We start from the raw sequence: 22,975 nt of genomic DNA on the forward strand, positions 1-22,975 counted from the left end.
AGTAATCACATTACAGTTACTAATCAAACACTTAAGTCCTTAGTTGCGTTACTTAATTCATCATTAGGTCTTCCCCTTACTTAAGAGTTAGTGGCGACGGGCTTCAGGCTGTTGCCAACGGGTCGTCCTCCATGTCCAGCCGGTCAGTGGCGAACACAGATGCAGGGATGAGCCAGAGGATGGAAGAGTTTCTGCCGCAAGCAAGCACCAGGACCCGGGGAGACATGGGAGCAGCTTCATGTGTTTACAGCAGATAGCAGGAGCGAGAACAGACGTCTCACTCCGCTACTCTGTGCTGCAGTGCACACTTTCAGTTTATAATTGTAACGTCCGTTGTCCTACTAAGTATTGATAACACGCTTAGTATTTTACAAATTTGAGGTTTTTTTATTAGATGAACGTGGTGCTGATATGCAAAAATGAACTAACTGACTGTGGGGCAGTGGGCATGTAATATAATCATAGCACCTTTACACATGTTAACCACCCCCTGCGTGGCATAACAACTTCTCTGGCGGAAACCCTGCAAATACTTAAAGGAAATGGCCACTTTAGAATGAAAATACAGACAGTACTTACTGACCCTCATGCCGACAATAAGTCCAGTGTAGTTTTTTAATCCACAAAACTCATTCAGGGTATCGAAGCATAGATATCATATACAGGCTGCTGTGTTTATATGGCAACTCGCACGGGACTCGAGAACTAGCACCACCACTAGCCATCAGCTAGTCTCGCGCGAGTTGCCATGTAAACACAGCACGCCTGCAGGGCATGCTAACTGACTACGGTGAGAAATTATGCTATAAAAGTGGAGTAAATTACATCTTTTCAAGTCAATTTTGCATGCCGCGGCTTCAGGGCACTTGGATCACGACGGACGAGGTGTTCTGACATTTTTGGAATGCATTATTGGAGTTTTATTAACGTTACATTTTAAAAATGTGGGTTTCATGCACTTCAAGTGTAGCTGTTATCCTCCAATACCCCGAACGAGTTTTGTGGATTAAAAAACTACACTGGACTTTTTGTCAGCATGAGGGTCAGTAAATTGTCTGTATTTTCATTCTAAAGTGGTCATTTCCTTTAAGGAGAGAAAGAGGGAAGTCTGCTTAGGGGCCTACCTTGTGAACCAGCTGTGCAATGAAGAAGCTATGGCCTGACACCTCATGCAACAGCCTAATAGCATAATGGATTACAGTCATCGCTACAATTACACTGATGGGAGAAAGCATATGCTTTTATACAAGTAAGGGGGCACAGTGAATGAAGTGGGGGGGGGGGGGGGGGGGGGGGGGGGGGGGGGCACTGCCCCCTGGTGCCCCCTTGTGAAGCCGACTCTGGGTATATCCATCTAGTTAACTATACCTACCTTAGGATTGTTACACATATGTAAGGTTTAATGCTATATCGTTAACTTTACGTGACAGTGCATTTCAGGCAATTTTAAAGAGTAACTAGTGATGTAGCGAGTATTGTAACTAATTACTTTCTCCAGGGAGTAATCAAGTAGAGTAAGGGATTACTTTTTCCCTAAGTAATGTGTAATACATTACTTTTTTAAGTAACGCCCCCCAACACTGGTGTATGCAGAGAATACGGATGGGTACGGAACTCCGGTACTGAACAAGCCCCGGGGCTACATTCTTCAAGACCGCAGTATTGCTAAGCTGTGACCTTAATGGTTCTGCTATTGGTACTGGAGCAGTCGCGTTTTTTTTTTTGTTTGTTTTTTGTTTTTACAAGATAAACGTTATCTTGCACATTTATCTCCCCAACTTTTCAACTCTTCAATTATCCGTCACTGTATCATAATTTTCGCTATTCTCCCTGAAGACGAGAGATCTGTGTTGCTCACCCTGGCTGCCTGCTGTGTGTGAGTGGAGAGCAGGGGGGCGGGGCTGTTGTTCCAGTGACACACACACACACACACACACATACACACACAAACAAGACAGCGCAGGTAATGTGTAATTATGCATCAGTTTATGCATTTTTCAGAATTGCACAGTCCTTCCTAAATGTTTATGCCCTGTTGCTCTCACCCATTTTTTCTCTGCCTTACTATTCTTAAAAAAGCTCCTATGGTGAGTGGGGAGACATAATCTGGTGAGTTGGAGACGGGGGTATATTCATTTCTAGTCTGGTCTGCATCAGTATTTCAAATGTTTAAACTGTTTACTTATATTGCAGTATTTTTACCTGTGCATACAGCTATGCAGAATCTTATAAACAAGACAGGCGTCTGTAAATTTGCTAGGTGTTCCAGCTCAGTGAATTATGTTTTTTTTAAGCAGAATGGTGATGAGTGTCTGGCTTCCTGTCAAGCACCTTAAGAGCCTGGTAGTATACTGACTGGACAGGTTTGAGTATTGAACAGGTGACTTGTGCAAAGCTAGTCAGACAAGCTAACATATGTTACATAATCATATGTGTGTGAGCTTCTTAAGTGGAACTGTCTGAGGACGCTAAATGAATTTCTGTGTAAACTGACAATAAAGCTGTATTGTATCTCATAGTATCGTATCCAGTGTTGGGTAAGGGTTACTTTAAAAGTAATCAAAGTATGTTACTGCGTTACTTTTTAAAAAAGTAACCAGTTACTTTACTGCGTTACTCCCTGAGTAAAGTAACTCAATTACTTTAAAAGTACTTCCAACGTTACTCCCTGAGAAAAGTAACTCAAGCACTTTTAAAGTACTTTTGAGTATTCTATATTTCCTATTGGGCAATGGACCACAGGGCGCTAAGCCTACATTTTTTTTGTCTCCACAATTAAAGTTATGGACCACTTGCCCTTCACTGAGATCCAATTCTCCCATCACAGCTGTCACTTTGACCACTAGAAACACAGAACGATCTGCTGCTGTAGACAACTGTATGACAACAACACCTCAGCGTTTTTAATATTTCCTCTAGGGATGTTACCACACAGAGTAAAAGGGGGAAATGATGGTGTCAAACAGCAGAGGCACTCAACCCGCTGAGTTAAAGGTAGGGTCTGGAGGATTTTCCAGTTGCTGTTTGTAAACACACATTCAAATTTGGCCCCTCCTATCAGGCTCAACTGCGCGCTGCCCCTACCCCTCCCGGCAGTTGGGTGTTACACAAAATGATTCAAAGCTCAATCCTCACACTACATCAAGCCATATATTAGCTAAACGTAAAGTTATTTGCATTGGTTGATAGTCGGAATTAGCCTCCACAATAAACTACGTAGAAATTACAGTTGTTGTTGATAAATTAGCAAACTAGCACAAGCTAACTGGCCTGTATTTGGGATTTACCTGTCCAACAGAAAGTAGGCCAACTCCGCGTCGCTGTACATCCCGAGCCACTCCTTCAATGTTCGAAAGCGGGTGAAAGCCACCCCGATATTCACACAAGTTTTGGCCCGTGCTTTATCGGCTCGGCGTTTTGCCTCACTCACATTTAATTTCCTTTTCTTCGTGGGTACGTCTGTATCCGCCATTTCTCCTGGGTGTACGGAAGAAGGCTTCACAGAAGAGATTCAGGCAAGGTTCGCGCTGGTGCACGCTCGGACACACTCGGGCACGGCACCTGCGCTCTCTCATTGGCTGGGGAAATCTCCACCCAGAAGTGGGTTCGAGCTCACAAAAACATCAAAATACAGTTAAAGGGCAGGAGCTCTGCAAACAGATTCACCACCACACATGAGTAGAAGCCCATAGGTGATGATTAAGCAGGATTTCATTTGTATACAGTATGTCTGTATTTTGTTTTGTTTGAAAATCCTCCAGATCCTACCTTTAACGTTACTGTCATTAGCATCAAGCTAGCAAACAATGGTACATCCTCACGGTTGGACATAAAGTAATAACAGTAACAAATAGAGGCGGGGCTTTTATTCACCACAACTGCAGAGGCTCCCAGCTTCATTTGAAACAAACTACATTATAGACTGTCCATTATTTATTAATCCCTCTGTGTGTTTATATATTTACTTTTTATCCGCTCCTGTTGTCTTTGTAAAGTTAACATATTGCACTGTCATTTCAAACTCAACACTTGTTTCAAATTAAAAGCCCCTTATAACCTCGGCTAGAGAATCCCTCCATTTTCTAAATAGGCTTTTACTCTGAAACATCTGTCAGAACTTCCTGTGGAAGATACAGTAGCTTGATAGTTTACTTATGGCACTTCAAATGTAGCTCCTGCCATCTGCTGACGCTTTTAAGTGACTACCAATCCGGAAATCCATCTGTAAAAAAAAAAAAAAAAAAAAACTTTTATTTTTTCCTTCCTTTACCTCTGGAGGCACAGCCCGGAGTTTTTCAACTAACGGAAGTGCAGGGGCCTCGGCGATCGCTCACGCCCTTCAGTTCAGCTATATATCACATTTTTCACGTCACTATATCACCGTGTAGACTAATCTGATGTTTGTTAAGTCTATAAACACAATGATTGAACAAACGTTACTATTTCTGTGTGCACGTTTTGTAGGCTAATTAATAACATGGTTATCATAGATTAGCTGGGCTAACCGTTAGCTGTTAACATTAGCCGTTAGCGTCTGTAATAACCATAGACTGTATAAAAATAAGGTAATGACTCAATAAACGGTCCGTGAATAAAATATTTTTTCCAGCGGATATCTTAGTTACAACATGATTGAGCTAGCAAAGTAGTTTTGTGTTGCTATGTGTGGTATTTATTCAGTTATGGGAAATCACGATGTCTAGAAAGCAGCAGTGGCTGCAGCTGACAGGGACAGTTAGCAAAGCTAACATCAGGACGTCATCTGTTAAAAGCCTCCTGTTGTCGGATACGACATGAAACTACTCCAGTTAGCTCAATCATGTTGTAACTAAGACATCCGCTGGAAAAAACTTTTTTTTTTCACGTTGACGGGACGGCGTTTTGGGTGAAGCGGTCGCTATGAACGCGGAGCTTGCTGTTTCTGTAGGTACACATTTCCTGGGGACACCTGCATGTCTCGGCCACGCCCCGTCCATTGTGATTGGCTAAAGCGCAGCATCGTTCAAACTCAAAGCCCCCCCCCCCCCCCCAGTCGTCTTTCACACAGGGCTGCTGACAGATCTACAATGTAAATTGCAGAATCTGTCTTGAGAGATTAGGTGACTACAACAACATGTCGGCTGGCACATGAACAAACACAGTTCTGACTCAAATAATAGTGAACTAAAAATAGGACAAGAATAACCCGATGTCATCACACACGCTGTGAAAGACAACCGGGGATAATTGGTGAGTACCAGCGTGTAGCGTGTACCAGGCATAATGCAAGTCCTGAGTCTGAAATATGTCTGTCAGCGAGTCCTCCTCCACCTTTTTTTAGACTCCATTGTAGACAATGACAACGACCACGTAGCGAGCCACAAGCTCCGTGGCTTCTTTCAGACTGATAGGTTTAACGTTATCTCCGTTATTAGAACCAAATGACAGCCGTTGCTATTTCGGAGCTGAAGGACCAGCGTTCTAAAAGTAACAGAAGTAACTGATGTCGTTTGAAAATGTAGTTAAGTATTTGATTACTCAAACAGCAATCTAACGCGTTACTCGTTACTGCAAAAAGTGATCAAAGTACTCTAACGCGTTACAAAGTAAATTACAAAGTAACGCGTTATACCCAACTCTGATCGTATCATTATACCCCCTCTCTCTTCCTATGTTTCCTGTAAACATATGTACTTTCACTGTCACATCAACACAAAATGCTCTCTCAAAACAAAACAAAACAAAACAAAACAAAACAAAACAGAATAAAAGAAAAGTAAAGAAAACAAAAACAAAAGATTTCTTTTATATTTGTAAATGACTTCCTGACAGTAGTGCAGAAAATGTACCTTTAATTAAATCACAACAAGTTTTGTCTTTATCATCCAACCACAAAATGCAACTACAGCTGTCTGAGGATGAACGAATTTCTGTGTAAATTGTAAATGGACTGAACTTGAATAGCACCTTTCTAGTCTTCCGACCAGTCAAAGCACTTTTACACTACAGGTCACATTCAGCTATTCACACATACATTCACACACTGGCGGCCGAGGCTACCATGCATGGTGCCACCTGCTACTCAGTAACCATTCACACGCACTGACACACTGATGGAACAGCCACCGGGGGCAAGTTGGGGTTCAGCATCTTTCCCAAGGATACTTTGACATGTGGACTGGAGGAACTGGGGATCAAACTGCTGATCTTCTGATTAATGGACAACCCGCTCTACCTATGAGCCACAAACTATAAAATGACAATAAATCTGTATTGTGTCATATTGCATTGTTTCATTTAGTTTCGTATCATATTGCATCGTATCATATCGTATCATATTGTATCATATCATTATACCCCTCTCTCTCTTCCTATGTTTTCTGTAAGCGTATCTTCTGTCACATTAACACAAAATGCTCACTAAAAACTAAACAAAAAAAATCCTCCATGTTTGTAAAACACCTCCTGACAATAGTGCAGAAAATGGTCTTTTAATTACATCACAACGATTTTTGGTTTTATCATCCAACCGCAAATGGCACTGTCTGTACATCCAGTTTCAAAGTAAAGGCCTGCTGCTGTTATACAATGTTTTATTGTGAAGGACAGCAGGAAGTGATGACTGCAGCAGATGAATGGAGTGGACCCGAGGCAGATACCAATCAGTGAATCCCTAATCTGCATTTCCAATGTTTTCCTACTTATTTACTCAGATTTTCTCCCTTAATTTGTCTGTATGTTTACAATAAAGAGTACAACATAAGATGGCCGTCAATCAAGAATGGTATAATCCTTGAAATGGGGAATGTGCTTGTTAAAATACCCTTGAACAGAACATGGACTTGCTTTTGATTTGTCAGTTATACCAATTTCATTTACCAGCATGCATCATACATTTGGCATTTGGATGTGTGTGTGTGTGTGTGTGTGTGTCCTCACCACGGTAGTAGAAGAGGCACATGTCGGACAGAACAAACCATCTCTTCTTCCACAGCTTCATGCCTGTGCTGTCCTGCAGGGGACAAAGGTCATAGACCATCAGTAAATCAGTCAAAGTGTTGTCATTACAGAAAACATTACACTCTCTCTGTCTCTCTTTTGCTCACAATCTCAGTCTCTTTCCTTTGATCTCCCCTCACTTCCCTTCTCTTGACAGTCTTGCTGTCTCTCCCTCTGGCTGCTTCTATTAACCAGCTTCTATCTCCCCCTCTGAGACAAATTGCTCTGTTTTATCTCTTTAAAACGCAGTAACAAATTTGCCTGTGTGATGCTCGGGGCGAAGGGCTATGCTTTGTTCTCTGTGCTGCTGCTCTGGTTCTTGTTTATACACTCCCTGGTGTTGTAATGACTGCAGCGACAATACTAACGCTTTTAGACCATCCGCTCACTGTTTGCAACGTGTGACATTTGGCCACAGGTCCTGAGTTTAGGAGCTTTGGGTACACACTGATTACATTGCTTCAGTGGAGGAGCACTTTGCCTGACAAGTCCGAGGAGAGGTGTGAAGTGAATCGATTCTCATCTTGATGTGAACACAGTGAGCAGCAGCACAGGTGCTGAGGCTTAGATGGAGATTATTGACAGTGGCTCTAACTGGGATCTGGAAGCTGAGTTGAATAGTGCTTGATGAGGCTGTCTTTAGGGAGTTGCAGAGTGGTCAGAGGTCCACAGACCAATTGAAAAATTGACCCACAGTAGACCTCTGTGGAGTGAAGAAAATTGCTCAACTTGCAAGGAACAGGAAGGAATAGGTTCGCTGATGTCCAGTTAAGCCCCGCAGCAGGAACACAGTCCTCCCATCAGGTTGTCCACACACTTTGGATGCGTCAGGATTCAATGTTTCCAACCCTACAATGTTTTACATTACTGCCAACCATTCCTCCAAGACCATAGAGTTTTATATTTTCTAACTGTGTTCCCCACCTTCCATGGCTTCCATAGATTTCTGTTCATTATTAAATCAAACCACACAGACACTTGAAACTTGCATAACCTAGTAAAGTGAAAACTATGCCATTAATATTTTTGCCTGAGTTTTGTTACTGTTTCAAATCACTTGGCAAATGCAACACCTTTAACCTACAAGTAGGTTTCAAATTTCTGTAAGTTGATTTTCATACTTCAGTTAAGAATAGATAGATAGATAGATAGATTAGCTTTATTAATCCCCACGGGGAAACTGATTTACCACCAGGGGTCCGTTTCACAAAAGTAGGATTCAGACATCCAGGATAAGTAAGTAAGCCTGGCTCAACCAATCCAAAACAACAGAGTTCAGGCTTAATTGGTTCCACAAACGCCAAGCCAGGATAAGTAGACACGGATTCATCAAGCCAGGTGAAACTAATCCTGGATAAGTTGCAGCACACGGCTCCTTAAATAGACCCTGTAATTGATCACAGATTCACTGATTCACCATGGCATCACGTGCAGCATACTTCTCCCCATCGGAGCAGGACATAATTATGGAGGCCTACGAAGAGGTAAAAGAACAAATTAAAAAGAAAGGAAACACTGCCACTGCCATCAAACAAAGAGAGAAAGCATGGCAAAGTATTGCAGACCGCCTGAATGCGTATGTATTGCACAAACACACACTCACTACCCTGCTGAATCCATCACAATTACAATCCAAATAGTTAATTAACATTCCCAAAAACGTAGTTATACTCTGATTATGAAACTGCGAGTGAAATGGACTGTAGATGTGAAATTATGTAAATGCAACTACATATTTGCTCCTCAGTTATTTCATTCACTATCTATGTGTGTGTGTGTGTTATTTATTTTGTCTTAATTAATTTATTATTCTTAGATTAAACATGACTGGGCCCAAACGAACTTGGCAACAAGTCAAGATCAAATATAAGAACATCCTGCAGAATGGTAAGTGACCTGACAAATACTATGCACGTGCGTACATTGTACCCAGAGGGTGCCTACTCACATATTGTCTGTACTTATAGCTGTTAAAAAAAAAACCCACAAGCAAGGCACGGGTGGTGGGTCACCACCAGCTGACCTCACCCCTGCAGAGGACAGAGCCCTGGAACTTAACAGAGGCAGGCCTGTGTTAGAGGGGATCCCTGGGGGGACAGACTCAAATATAAATCCCTCCCAGGAAGATGCCTCCCTCTTCATTAAAGGTACATTCTTCCATCTTTACATGGGACATAACCAACCATTCATATTGAATCCATTTGGACTATCTGACTCTGTTTTACCTTGCAGTATCTGGAAACACCATCTCACTGTTGGAGCCTCCAACAGTGGCGTCACCAATACCAGAGGATGATGATCCAGTGAGTCCTCCATCAAAGTCATACTGTAAGCCTGGCATGTCTCATCTGCTTGCTTTAATATGAATCCCTTTTAAATGTGATAGGGTGAAGGCACCAGTGGAGCAGCAGGAGCAGCAGATGAAGTCGATGAGGAGACTGTGTCTCTTGATTCAAGAAGGTTTGAGGTATCATGTCAAATGAAAGTACTCATTCAGTCTACAATGGTGAGAAGTCATCATCATCTGGAGCCCACACAAAATGTCATTTCTGTAACAGGACCCAGATGCTCTACAGGATGAAAGCCAACCTTGCAACATAGCGAGTATTTATGGAAGTACATTCCCATCATGCAAAATTCCTGCTGTGCTGATTATTATGTGTTTACAGAACTCACAAGCTATCAGACAGCTGTATGCCACACATCTGAAACGGCAAATACAACTGGCCGATCTGGACATTGAATACTAAAGAAGACAGATGGCAGACCTCTCCGTGGAGTCCGAAATTAAAAGGAGGAAACTGAGGAAACTGAACCTTGAAATAAAAAAACTTGAGCGGGAGGTGAGTTTCACCTTCAGTGTACACTGTATGCTGACTGTAACACAGACAATCTATTAATTATTATTCTCCTTTCCTCACCCAGCTTCAAGAAGAAGAATCTTAAATAAAAGATCAAAAGACCTTCTGTGGTGTTTGCTTGTTTAATTTGTGCACAGTTAGGTGGGATTGCAGATTGTATTCCACAGTCTGACATAATGCCTAGTGTCATCTCTATGGTAGCCCCAAGTGCTTTGATTGGTTAGAAGTCACACACCAAAGACTGGCTGTATTAAGACAAAAAGAAATGCACATAATGTACCTGAAATGCTATTTCCCAGATATCAAAACACTTTATGGCAGAAGTTGAGCAGTGTGAAGGTCAAACAGGGAGCATTTTAATCAATTATCTATTCTTTAAGGCAATAGGTATCCTGATAATTAGATAACCATTTGTAGCTTGACCTTGACCTCAATTAATAACCACTTTTAAAATCAAGGCTATGTCAAGAATGTCCCTCTATTGATAAGGCTGTGATGATGACATTTTGTATTCACAGGTGAATTCTCTGGTGTGCTGCTGGGGGACAGAGGCTATGCCTGCGAGCCTTTTTGCCTCACACCCTACGCAGACCCTCAGGAAGCACAGCGGGCATATAACGATGCCCATGCCAGGACAAGGGCTCGGATCGAGATGACCTTTGGCCTCCTGAAGGCACGCTTCCAGTGTCTGCACCATCTGAGGGTCAGTCCAGACAGAGCATGCGATATTACTGTGGCCTGTGCTGTCCTCCACAATGTGGCCTGCCTGAGGAAGGAGAGGGCCCCCAGAGTGCCATCAGATGTGGACTGGGACAATCCGGCCATCTTCCCGGATGACGACAGTGGTCGGCTGATCAGGGACCAATACGTTTTGAATTATTTCAGTTAAAATGCATTCTGCACATTTAAGTTGAATATGGCCTGCAATAGCAGAGGAATTTGTGTTATTTTATATTAATTTGGCTTATTGTGCTGTGTACTGTGTGTATACAGGCCTGACATTTGTTCATTTGTTAAGTATGGATTTGTCCTGCATTTATTCCAGTGTGCAGACATGCAGGGTGTTTTATATACAGACCTTTGAGAATGTGTATTTATTCTTGTGATGAATAATATGCTTTGATTCAGTGCTTTCTATCTTGTAGAGCACTGTGTGACGTCACTTTTGAAAGGAACTGATGGATTACTTGCTTTGATTTATCCTATTCAATAAAGGAACATCATGTCATCATGTTACTGTATGGTGTGTATTTTTTTAATCATTTATTTACAGTGTATATATATATATATATATATATATATATATGAGAGAGATAGTCTAACTAAATTTTCTACTAAAATCATTTATCTAAAATGACTGCAATTAATGATCACAAATTTTTAAATAATGACAGTGGGTCTCGTTGAATGTGATAAGAATGTGTAGTGTGAAGTGGAATAAATATTAGTTTCCATTTGTGGTAGCTGCTAACTGAGATAAGGGATGAGATTAAATAAATCCTGGAACTTAGCCTGGTCTGGAGCAGGCTAGCTCCACAGAATAAATCTCCATGGTAACTTATGTCAAAACATATCCCACTTCCCCCTATCCTGCTTTTGTGAAACTGGATCAAGGATAAGTTGATCCAGGATAACCAAGATATCCCGGCTTAATCCCTTATCCTGGTTTTGTGAAACAGGCCCCAGGTCAAAAAACAAACAAACAGCCAACAAACATCACAAAACACAACAATGAACATAGTGGGGCCCTTAAAAACGGAGTTAGAAACGTGATTAAAAGCCACTAAGGACATGATTAAAAGCTAGGGGATAAAAATACAATAAGGAAACAGCACCAGCCAGGAAGATAGAAATGAATAAAAACAATTCAATAAATAAATAAATAAATAAGAACCACCAGCAAATACAGCACACAAGTATGCTGCTGTGCAGCAGGCCACGTCTAACAGTGTTTTTTTTTTAAATATTTAACTGCTGCAGGAACGAAGGACCTTCTCAGACGTTCATTTGAGCACTAAGGCATGACAAGTCGCTCACTGAATGGGCTTCTAAGTCCCTTAAATACATTGTGCAGTGGATGATTTTCATGAAACAAAACCACTCTTAATTTTGACCCAGTTCTCTTCTCCACAATGACATCAAGAGACTCTGGAGTAGAACAATAACAGAACCAGCTTGCGTGATAATCTTATTGATCCTGTTCTTGTAATCCACAGATATGCTGCCCCCCCAGCAAAGTACAGCATTAAACAGGACACTAGCCAGGCTACCTTGATAAAAGACATCCAGAGGCCTTGTGCTAATGTCAAAGGATCTCAGTTTTCTGAGAAAGAAAAGCCTAGACTGAGCCTTCTTCACTAAGACCTCAGTATTTTCTTTTCAGTTTAACTTGCAATCGAGGTGGACATGGGCCTGTCACGATAACAAATTTTGCTGGCCGATTAATTGCGTCAGAAATTATTGCGATAAGTGATAATATTGTGCTTTTAAGACCATTTTTATTATTGTTGTAATTTTGCTGTTTTTAGACCATTTTTTAAACATATAATAAAAGCATATTGATGCAAGTACACCCTTTTAAAGAGAAATAAACACTTATTTAACAAGAATATTTAGGAATGCAAAAAAGAAAATTTAAATATCTGAAATAACACGTAAATATATCGAAATAAATAAATAAAAACAAAAAAAATTAGACCGCCAGTCTCTCATTCTCAGGTGTGCCGTTAAGTTGGTCATATTCGCTCTTTTTGTTGAGATGGTTTTAGAATAAACAACACCGGCTCATCCAAATTACTGGGCTCCCCTCTGTCATTTGGTTTAAATCCAAAATACTCCCACACAGGGGCCGTGGCATTTGGTTTAGGAACAAGATCCCTGTCTTTCTCTTGCACTCAACACGAAGATCGCACTGTGTGTGTGTGTGTGTGTGTGTGTGTGTGTGTGTGTGTGTGTAGCCCACAGCCCCGCTAGAACACACTGGACACGTCGCACTGCAGCTCAACAACAGACAACCACGCAAAGAAAAAGGAAAAAATTCATTTGATTTCAGTGACAGTAAGGCTGGAAATAGGACAGTGGCATGTAGTGCCGCGGGGCAGTGCATCCAGGAATGCCAACTAGCGTCTAGCCGTCGTATTTCTTAGAGGCATATTTTTTGACGTATTGCTTTTGCGGAAGGTGTGTTTTGGCCTTGACCAATTCATGCATTCACATACAGTGGCTACCACTTTGTATTAAAATGAAGGCAGGCAGAGGATCAAAGTCTAATAATTATGTGACATGGATCAGTACTGGGGTCCGTTTCACAAAGCAGGTTTAGTGAAAACTCAGAGTCTGTTAACCCTGAAATGAGGCAAACTCTTGAGTTTTCCGTTTCAAAAAGGGAGGTAACTCAAACCAGAGAAAGAGGGGTAACTCTAGCCTGTTTCAGAGAGAGAGGTAACTTAAGCTCTCGGTCAGTTACCGTAGTAACAGACTCTATGAACCTAACCTGGTCGGGACCAGGTTTTTCTCAATGAACCTCGAGTGTCTCTGTCTCCGCCCTCTTTCAGAGCCACACACTCCATTTGATTTCCTCATTCATTCAGTCAGCAGGCGAGTTTTGGCGTAGCCTAGTTCTGCCGTCTGTCATTTAAAAAAATCATTTAAAAAATCAGAGTCAGTATATTAGAAGTCCATTAGGCACAGTAGGTGGCGACTTTTTTCACTAACATGGCATGTCCTTTTGATAACGATCCCGTGGATGAAGGTGCAGCATTACTGCGCAGAGAATTAAATATTCGTCAGGAGATGGTTATCAGACCGCGCATAGATGTTTTAGCATTTCCACACAATTATCTTTTTGAGCGGTACCGTTTCACGTCACAGTCCATCATCTACATACACAACCTAATCCGTCCTTATCTGCAACATTACCAATCGTCGTCATGCTCTCACATCCCAGCAGATATTGTGTGTTGCGCTCATACTGTATAAAAATGCGCTGTGTTTCTTTGCAAATGGAAGTTTTTTGTACAATGTCGGAGATGCTGAGCACTTGAGTAAGGCAACTGTATGCAGGGCGGTCAGAAAAGTGTGCTCGTTTTACGGGCATCTGCCTTCTTTCTGTTGGCTGAGTGGAAGTCTGTGTTAGTTTAAATGGGCTTAATTATTTAACAGAACATGATATAGATGAGAAGACATTTATGTGTGTGAAAACAGCATTATGTTGGGGATAAAACAACTGCACAGTCAAACAGCCACTTAATATTTACTTTACAATGTAAAACATTATCAAAATGAAGTACCCCCATGAGATTATGCCGAGGTCTTACCTGTTTGAACAATGTTTATGTATTTCATCCTAAACTGCTGCCAAGTACGCTTCTCCTCCGCGGGATTGCACCTAAATGAAATAAATTAATAGGCTACCATTCAAGCAGTTTTCCCCTGTAATATTATTGTGATTGCAAAGGACTACATTTAAACTTATGCATTCTCCCACGCCGTCTCCCTCTCTTTTGCAGCTGCAGCGGTGTTGCACTTCTTTTTGAAAACGTGTTCAAACTTGCAGTATGAGCGCATTAAGATTTCTAATTCTAGTGGGGTGAAAAACGCCCTCCCCGTCGCCATGGTGACTCATCGAATCGGGGCTCCATTGATGCTGGCTTTTTATAGTTGTGGTGCACGCGCTTAACTCCAGGTGAAACTACTCTGAGTTGATTAAACTGATTCAAATCAGCTGTTCTGGAACCGGAAACTCAGAGTTTCCTATCTCAGAGTAGATCAACTCAGAGTTCAGAATTAGACTCAGAGTTTGTTGAACCTGCTTTGTGAAACGGACCCCTGGTGGGCCTATGATATGAAACACAATAAACAAATATTGAGATTAGCACAACAAACTGATTAGCATACGAGTCAGTCACAATGACGAGCGCAAATTAATATACCGCAGGAAGACCTACCTGCCGGTTCCCAGTGTGCTGGTCAGCTACAGCAGCACCGGAGAAAGATTTATGCATAAGAATGGGACTGTGTGCCAACGTTGCCCTGCAGTTGTAGGGGGTGTGAATGTAAACACATCCAACATATACGCTACTAACATTACCCAGATGTGCCAATAACTGAGACAAGGAAAAAACACACCAGAGGCCAGCTCCTTATCCCTGCTACATACCCCGCTTAGGTAGCAAAAGCAGAACAAGACACGTTGTATGTCATTATATTCATGGAAACACACTGAACATGATAACACACAGTACAACATGAACTAGATGAGCTGTTTTCTGTGGTGCACTGGCGGAAGTAGATCAGTATGGTTAATGAAAAATGAAAACAACAAACAATAAACAGTTTATTTTGGGTGGTAATGCGTAACATGACACTGTAAATGTAATAACATTACCCAAAATTCCATTGGTAACACATTACATTACTTTATTACTGCTAAAACGCAATACATTACCGTAACATGTTACTTTTGTAACGCATTATTTCCAACACTCTTCCAAAGTCTAAAATACAACAGCTCTGAAAAAGGGTTCAGCAGTAAAGTGAGGAATGTGAACACAGTGTAGAACACACTGATATGGACAGATAAAACAGCTGTCACCTTTGGGGGGGGGGGGGGGGGGGGCGTAGTGATTGCCAAGATGAATAACACAACTCCACATCTCAAGTTTCAGGATACTGAGTATGGATATGGATTAAACAGACCAGAAGTTTTGTCTGGTATATTATAGTTTTAATGCTAAGCTAGGCTAACCATGTCCCGACTTCAGCTGTGTACTTAAGGGTATACTATGCAGGATTGTCGGTAACTGTTTCTAAACACACTAGCCAGTAAACGTGAAAGTAAAAGTTGACCCCAGATTCACTCCCATTTGGGATTTTGCCTCACTATGTATGCTTTTTACACACTGGCATCCTATCACTACCTTTATATAGAGCCCAAATTTCACATAGGTGCTGAGGGAGTCCAGGCCCATGAACATCCAGAACAGAGAAAGTAAAACTAGAATTACTGCCTTGCAATTGTTTGTCTCCATGAACAAGTCAAGTTGCAGGTAGTTTACATTGATGTCTGTCCAGACTCATACTGTATGTAGCCATGACAGTTGATAAAGCTCCAAATATGGATGTTGCTGCAAAAAAGATAAAAATTCTTAAACATGAATGCTTCACACACATCTTCAACCTGGCAGCAAAAAAGATCTATACAATCACAATTTGTGATATTGGGCTTTATATAAATAAGTAAAAATCAGCACAGTTTCAACATAGACACCCAAGATTAGAGTCACTAATTAAGTATCTGGTCAAATGTCACCCCATCTGTTCCTGAGATATGATGTTGAGTAATGGCCAGAAAAACATTTTTGCATAATATTACGATGTCACAGTGAAGTTGATCATTTATGTTTTGGATATAAAATGTCATCACTATATTTCAATCTAAGAGACATATGTATGATATTTGGTCATAATTAGCACATGAATTGTCGAGTTACCGCCAAAAACATGATTTGTAAGGTCACAGTGACCTCAATATTTTATTGTTGGCTACCAAAATCTAATCAGTTCATCACTGAGTCCAAGTGGACATTTGTGCCAAATTTGAGACAATTCCCTCTAAAATTCTTGAGATATTGCGTTCACAATAATGGGACAAACAGACAGACAGACATTAAACAACCTGAAAACATACTGCCTTCACCCATAGCTGTTGCTGGCATAGAGGCATAAAAATAAAGTGGTTTTCCCTCTCAAGTGATGATTGAAAGAGATGACATCTGTTTGAGTCTATGCATTGTTTTGTTTTTTTTCTGTTTGTTTTTTTAAGAAAACCCTGCATAGTATATCTGAAATGTACAGTCATGCAATTAAAGCAAATACTTCTCATAATTGTTTGGAAAATAAAGCAAATAAGTGTATTTCCCAAAATATTTCTTTTATGATTTTCCTTGAGATTCACTGTGATAGCAAACAATAATGCAGGAACAATTCCAAATGCAGTGAATAGTACTACTTTCAGTGTACTGTATGTTCATCATTGTGCATCCTTCACCATACATATTGGCTGCCCAGCCATATTCCCTCGCCTGTCTGGTATCTTTCCCACACAAACTCAAACACATCCCATCATTTTTAAGTTGAATGACCTTTCTTCTGTACCTGTTTGTAAAGCCAGTTGCTCTTGACCACCGGAGCATTGGGGTTCCTCTTGATGGAGTTTGACCTTTTTCCAAAGTTGTGAACTTTATTGAAAGACCTAGAGGGCTGTTGAAATACAAGAAAGGGTAACAAATGTAGATCATTCACAAATATAAGGTAAATGCAGCTCTACAGAAGCAACATTTACAATACAGATATTGAAATGCACATAATTTTATACTTAAGTGACAAAAAATACTCCATAACCCTTTATGAAATAATCAGCCGATATTATGCTTCTGTTTCCATCCTGCATCTCCTACAGAGAAACACAGCAGAGACTTGGAGAGACAGAGAGGGAGAAAAAATAACCCAGCATATCACCTTCTCTCCCTCAATGTCAACACAACAATCTGATGAGACAAGCATGTGGTGCATTGGATGTAAAGGAGCTTGCACTGTGAAACAGCAGCTTCTCCAGCAGCTATAAAAAGAAACAGAGGCAGATGTATTCAGCTCATTAAACAAAGCATATACATCATAGCTCACTTACTGAAATATGCAGCACTGCAGCAAAAAGGTATCTTTTATGTAAGTCAATAGCAGAAAAATACGAGGAGTTCTTTGATTAAGTCCAAATTGAAGACAAATAAGATATTACTATTGAACTATTTACCAGATGTTGACATATTGTGTGTGCATTCATTAGACTAAAGTTTTCCCAAGTTTTCTGTGGCTCTCTAACCTTTCCTATAGCACCGCAATCAGATCTGAACATCTACTGAGAACAATTATAAGCAGACTTAGTACCGCTTTATACTAGAAACTAATGCTGTGAAATTTACTGTAGATAATGATAATATCTATCTGTGACAAATCTGAAATAATACTCATCGGTCCAAAATCCTTCTCTACAGCAACACAAAACGTCACCCTCAGCATTGACAACACCAGCCTCTCTCCCTCCCCATTCATCCGCAACCTTGGTATCATCTTCGACAATAACCTCTCATTTGAACATCACATCAGCCGCCTCACCCAAACTGCCTTCTTTCACCTTAGGAACATTGCCCATCTCCGTCCATTACTCTCCTTCTCTGCCGCTGAAACTCTCATCCATGCTTTCATCACCTCAAGACTGGACTACTGCAACAGCATCCTCTACGGCTCATCATCCAAAGTCCTCAACAAACTTCAATACATCCAAAACTCTGCTGCCCGCCTCCTCACCCACACCAGCTCCTGTGAACATATAACCCCTGTCCTGCAAAACCTACACTGGCTCCCTGTCCTGTACAGAATCAGTTTCAAGATCCTCCTCCTCACCCACAAAGCCCTACACAGCCAGGCCCCTCTTACCTCACGGACATGCTCCACCACCACACTCCCTCCCGCAACCTTCAATCATCCGACAAAAACCTCCTCTCTCCTCCACACAGGACCAAGCACCGAACCTGGGGTGACAGAACCTTCTCCATAGCTGCCCCCTCCCTCTGGAACACCCTCCCTATACATATCCGTGACTGTCCAAATCCATCCACCTTCAAATCACTCCTCAAAACCCACCTTTTCAAATCCACTTTTAACCTTTAACATTAGCTTTTCGTTCTCAGTTCCTCATGTGCCCTCCTTTTCTATGTTTTTCACTATGCTTTTGCACCTTGTTGTTTTATATTGTTTTTGTCTTCTGTTTATCTCTTTGCACTTACATGTATGTACTTCATTTCTTTGGTTTTAAATGTAAAGCGTCTTTGAGAGCTGTAAAAGTGCTGTATAAATAAAATGTATTATTATTATTATTATTATTATTATTATTATTATTATAATGGAGGGACTTACCCTTTTACATTTTTACATTTTCCCATAGACTCATGGAAACTTTTGGGCTATATAAACAAAAACGATGAGCCTTAAAGCACTAGGTTAGCCATGAAAAATCACCCATTTGTTTGTGGATTCCTGTTTTAAAGCCTCAAGTTGAGCATTTCAGCATTTCACCATCCTGGCCAGAAGTGACCATATTTGGATGAGAGGGTGGAGTTACGGAGGAGCGAGAGGTTGATCTGACTCATATGATGCTTCTCAAATTCAAGCATGCTTCCTTGGTAGATCCCTCCAAGTCGGGTCCTACAGAGGCTAGCAAAACTCCTTCCTAGCATTCGGTGAACACACATTGGAACAGGCTAATGAGTGCCCAGAAGAGCCCCCTTCAATTCATGCCCGCTGAGGATACACACATGCATCTTTGAAAATCATCTAAAGGATGGACCTGGTCCTTGGTAGAATTCGATGAATCCTTGATATCGGAACAGTCCTTCGACAGGATTTGAGAATGTAGCCTCCTTGGAATTTAGCTATTTAAGGATTCATCCTTGACTTTGAGAAGCACCAATAGACTGTGTTGACGCCTCGTAGACAGCCTGTTACTTAAAGCAGTATTGCCTTTAGCAAAATGACCATTTGTAAATCACTGAGTCATGCTGTTGCCTTGAATTGATAAAGTAAACTCTGTTTTCTTGCATGCCTCCACAGAAAATGGACAACATATTGATTTCCTGATTGATTGAGGAACACATTTAACATTTAACAACAGAAAACTGTATAAAAGCATCCATTTACAGTCTCATCGTTTCATTTATGCTTAGTTCTTCCCAAACACATGCCTTTTTGCTAAAATATTACTATTTACAACTGAAGTGAGAGTGAAACTTATCTATGTTCTCTTCAAAGCATGACTCCAGTACTTTTTTTTTTTTTTTTTTTTTGTGAAAATGCATGTGCCGACCAACTGGTGCCAGTGTTCTCAATGATATTCAGCCTGTCCCTGGCTCGTATGAAGTGCTTTGATTAGCTGGTTCAATATCATATCTGCTCCTCACTAACGTGCATGCTGGACCCACTTCAGTTTGCCTACCATCCCAACTGATCTACAGATGATGCCATAGCACACATCCTCTGCACCACCCTGTCTCACCTGGAAAGAAAGGGAGCTATGTGAGATTGCTGTTCATTAACTACAGTTCAGTGTTTAACACCATAGTTCCCTCCAGGCTGGTCACAAAGCTCAAGGACCTGGGATTAAACACCTCACTGTGCACATGAATCCTTGACTTCCTGACAGGCATACCCCAGGTGGTGAGAGTGGGCAGACACACCTCTTCCACCTTCATCCTTAACACTGGAGAACCCCAGGGCTGCGTTTTGAGTACCCTGCTGTACTTTCTGTACACACAGGACTGTGTAGCCACTTTAGACTCCAACTCCATTATTAAGTCTGCTGACGACACAGCTGTGGTTGGCCTGATCACCGATAACAATGAAAAGGTCTACCTGATAGAAGCAGAGGACCTGACCCACTTTTGTCAGTACAACCTACTCCTGAACGTCAGCAAAACTAAGGAGATGATAGTGGACTTTGGGAAGAAGCAGCTAAGAAACTATGTTCCCCTTAATATCAACAGGTCTTCGGTGGAGAGGGTACATAGACCTGGGCACTGTATACTGACTCAGTAGTAAAAAAGGCAAGGCAGAAACTGTATCACCTTAGACACCTAAGGAAATTTCAGGTATCCCTTTAAATACTGAGAAATCTCTACTACTGCAACATCAAGAGCATCCTGACGGGGAACATCACTGATTGGTATGGAAACAGCAATGATCAGGACTGCAAAGCCCTACAAAGAGTGGTGTGACAGATTATGGCTACGTATCGCACACAAGACAGGACTAAGAAAGAGGATCGAGAATTTAATAGAGCAACGCGTTTCGCTTACAGCTTCATCAGGCTCATGAGCCACTTTATATGTGTTTTTTTCTTTACACGTTTGTACTTTTGCCACCTTGACTTCAGCTGTGCATGGGCATTTTTCTATAAGTGACAGATTATGTCGGTGAAGATTCTCAGTCATCCAAGTCATGGTAATCATAAGTGCTATATCATAGGCAACTGGACTTGCTTGCGTTTCGCCTCTCGTCCTCTCGTTCTTGGATGAGAGGCGAAACATCTTCAAGAAATGCAAGCAAGTCCAGTTGCCAGTGAAAAATTAGATTTCATTGAAATTTTATTTATATGATTTCATGTGAAGAATAAAATTGAAATTGAGTAAATTGCATGTTGTGAGTATATGGGTACATTTCTGTTCAGAACTGAGAACACTTCAATAGAATAAAGCTCATTTGTGTATAAAAAAGGAAACAAACAAAATCAGGCTCTCATTCATTGTCTACAGAGCAGCTCCAGACATTATACTTAATAACATCACAAGTGTGAGCCTTCTCTGGTCTCTGAGAGAGAGTAGCTCATGCTCATGTATTTTTTTTCCCCTGTTAAAGGTTTTTTTGGGGGGAGTTTTTCCTTAGGACAGAGGGATGTCGTATGCTGTAAAGCCCTGTCAGGCTAATTGTGAATTGTGATATTGGGCTTTATAAATAAAACTGAATTGAAATTGATGTTCAGAAATATTGTTTAAACTTTCCTAAACCATGGAATCAAAATCCTTAATTTAGGTGATGTTCCCGTTTAAGATTATATAGAATAACCCATTGTCACTTTTCCAACTATTCTTACTACTTCACCTACTTACCCATTCAGGCAAGCATTGCAGTGTAGAATTAGTTTTTAAACAACCTTAAAATATTCCACAGTATTAGTATCGATGGCATTCATTCTAATTAAACTTTTTCAACTATTCCCATCACTGTACCTTATTCTTACACATTAAAGCCTGCATTTCAGTGTAGCGTCAACTTTTCAGAAAGTATTAAAATATTCCAGATCTTTGATACCAACCAATTGCCATGTTTCCAACTATTCCTACTACTTCCCCTTCTTAAACATTCAAGCCAGAATTGCAGTGTAGTGCCATCTTTTCAACAACCCTAAAATATTTCCCACTATGAGTATCATTCATCTTTTCAATAACATTAATACTAATTAGACACCTTTTAACTTTTTTCAACTATTCCTTTAACTTTATCTTACTCTAATACATAAAAGCCAGCCATTCAGTGTAGTGTCAGCTTTTGAAAAAAAACCTTACAACACTGCACATCATTCATACATTAATGGTATTATTCAACATCTAAAGTCAGCATTGCATTGTAAGTGTCATCTTTTCAGCAACCCTTCAAATATTCCATATTCAGAGCATTATTGAACTTATCACTGACATTCATACTAATAAGATCCCTTTAGACTTTTTCAGCTATTCCTATCATTTTACCTTATTCTTACATATTAAAGCCAGCATTGTAGTGTAGCGTCAGGTTTTCCAAAAATCCTTAAAGTATTCCACACCATTCATACATTAATGGCGTCATTCAACGTTTAAAGTCAGCATTGCAGTGTAGCGTCACATTTTTCAGAATGCAGCATTGATACCTGCAGTTTCTTCAGAAATTGCTTTCTCTAGTATAGCTGGGTTTCCCTTTAAGATTTAAGGCATGGATGGATGGAGACTGACCCGTGTGGATGAAGTGGAGGTGGTGGTGGCAGTAGTGATGGTGGTGGCCGGGCTGCCAGGAAAGGTGCTGTAGTCGGAGCCACCTGTGTAGTTTGATGCCTCGCTCATGGTGCTCATTGGACGTTCCTTCTTGTCACTGCTACTGCCCCGCTCTGATGAAGCCTTCGGAGCCGGCCTGCCACAGGGCAAGAGACATGGAGAGACAAAGAGAGAGGTCGTCAGTCAGACATTTGACCTCCATATCAATAAAGTACAGTATTATACAACACTAAAAGTGAAAGCTGGGAGGTGTGACCATCACTAAAAACACATCATTGCTTTTTTTTTTTTTTTTTTAAATTGTGTACATTCAGATTGCTTCAGATTCAGTTAGGAAAAGCAATACCTAGTTAAGCCAAAGTAACCTGGATTTACACACTGCTATTCCAATGGACAGAGATTTTTCGAACAATTTTTTAGTCTCAGTTCAGCTCAATAGTCAGATCGACTTTAACAAGTGCTGTTTTATCAATCTTTTATTTCCAAGGTCAAGACTGAACT

General features: G+C 40.8%; 1 protein-coding gene across 17 annotated transcripts in view; it reads right to left on the reverse strand.

Moving 5' to 3' along the window:
- The window catches only part of LOC117245778 (pleckstrin homology domain-containing family A member 5-like), a 623,723-nt gene that overhangs the window by 208,662 nt on the left and 392,086 nt on the right, over positions 1 to 22,975 (reverse strand). For all 17 annotated transcript variants that reach the window (XR_013490410.1, XR_013490411.1, XR_013490412.1 and 14 more), the window contains 3 exons: positions 22,436 to 22,610; positions 16,995 to 17,099; positions 6,919 to 6,991 (listed from right to left, as the gene is read on the reverse strand). Coding sequence is in view for 14 of the 17 variants with exons in the window: in XM_078165309.1 (XP_078021435.1) it covers positions 6,919 to 6,991; positions 16,995 to 17,099; positions 22,436 to 22,610 (353 nt within the window). In the remaining 3 variants the exon portion in view is untranslated. The remainder of the gene's footprint in view (positions 1 to 6,918; positions 6,992 to 16,994; positions 17,100 to 22,435; positions 22,611 to 22,975) is intronic.

Source organism: Epinephelus lanceolatus, chromosome 23 (genome assembly GCF_041903045.1).
Source record: "Epinephelus lanceolatus isolate andai-2023 chromosome 23, ASM4190304v1, whole genome shotgun sequence".
Classification (NCBI taxonomy): Eukaryota; Metazoa; Chordata; class Actinopteri; order Perciformes; family Serranidae; genus Epinephelus; species Epinephelus lanceolatus.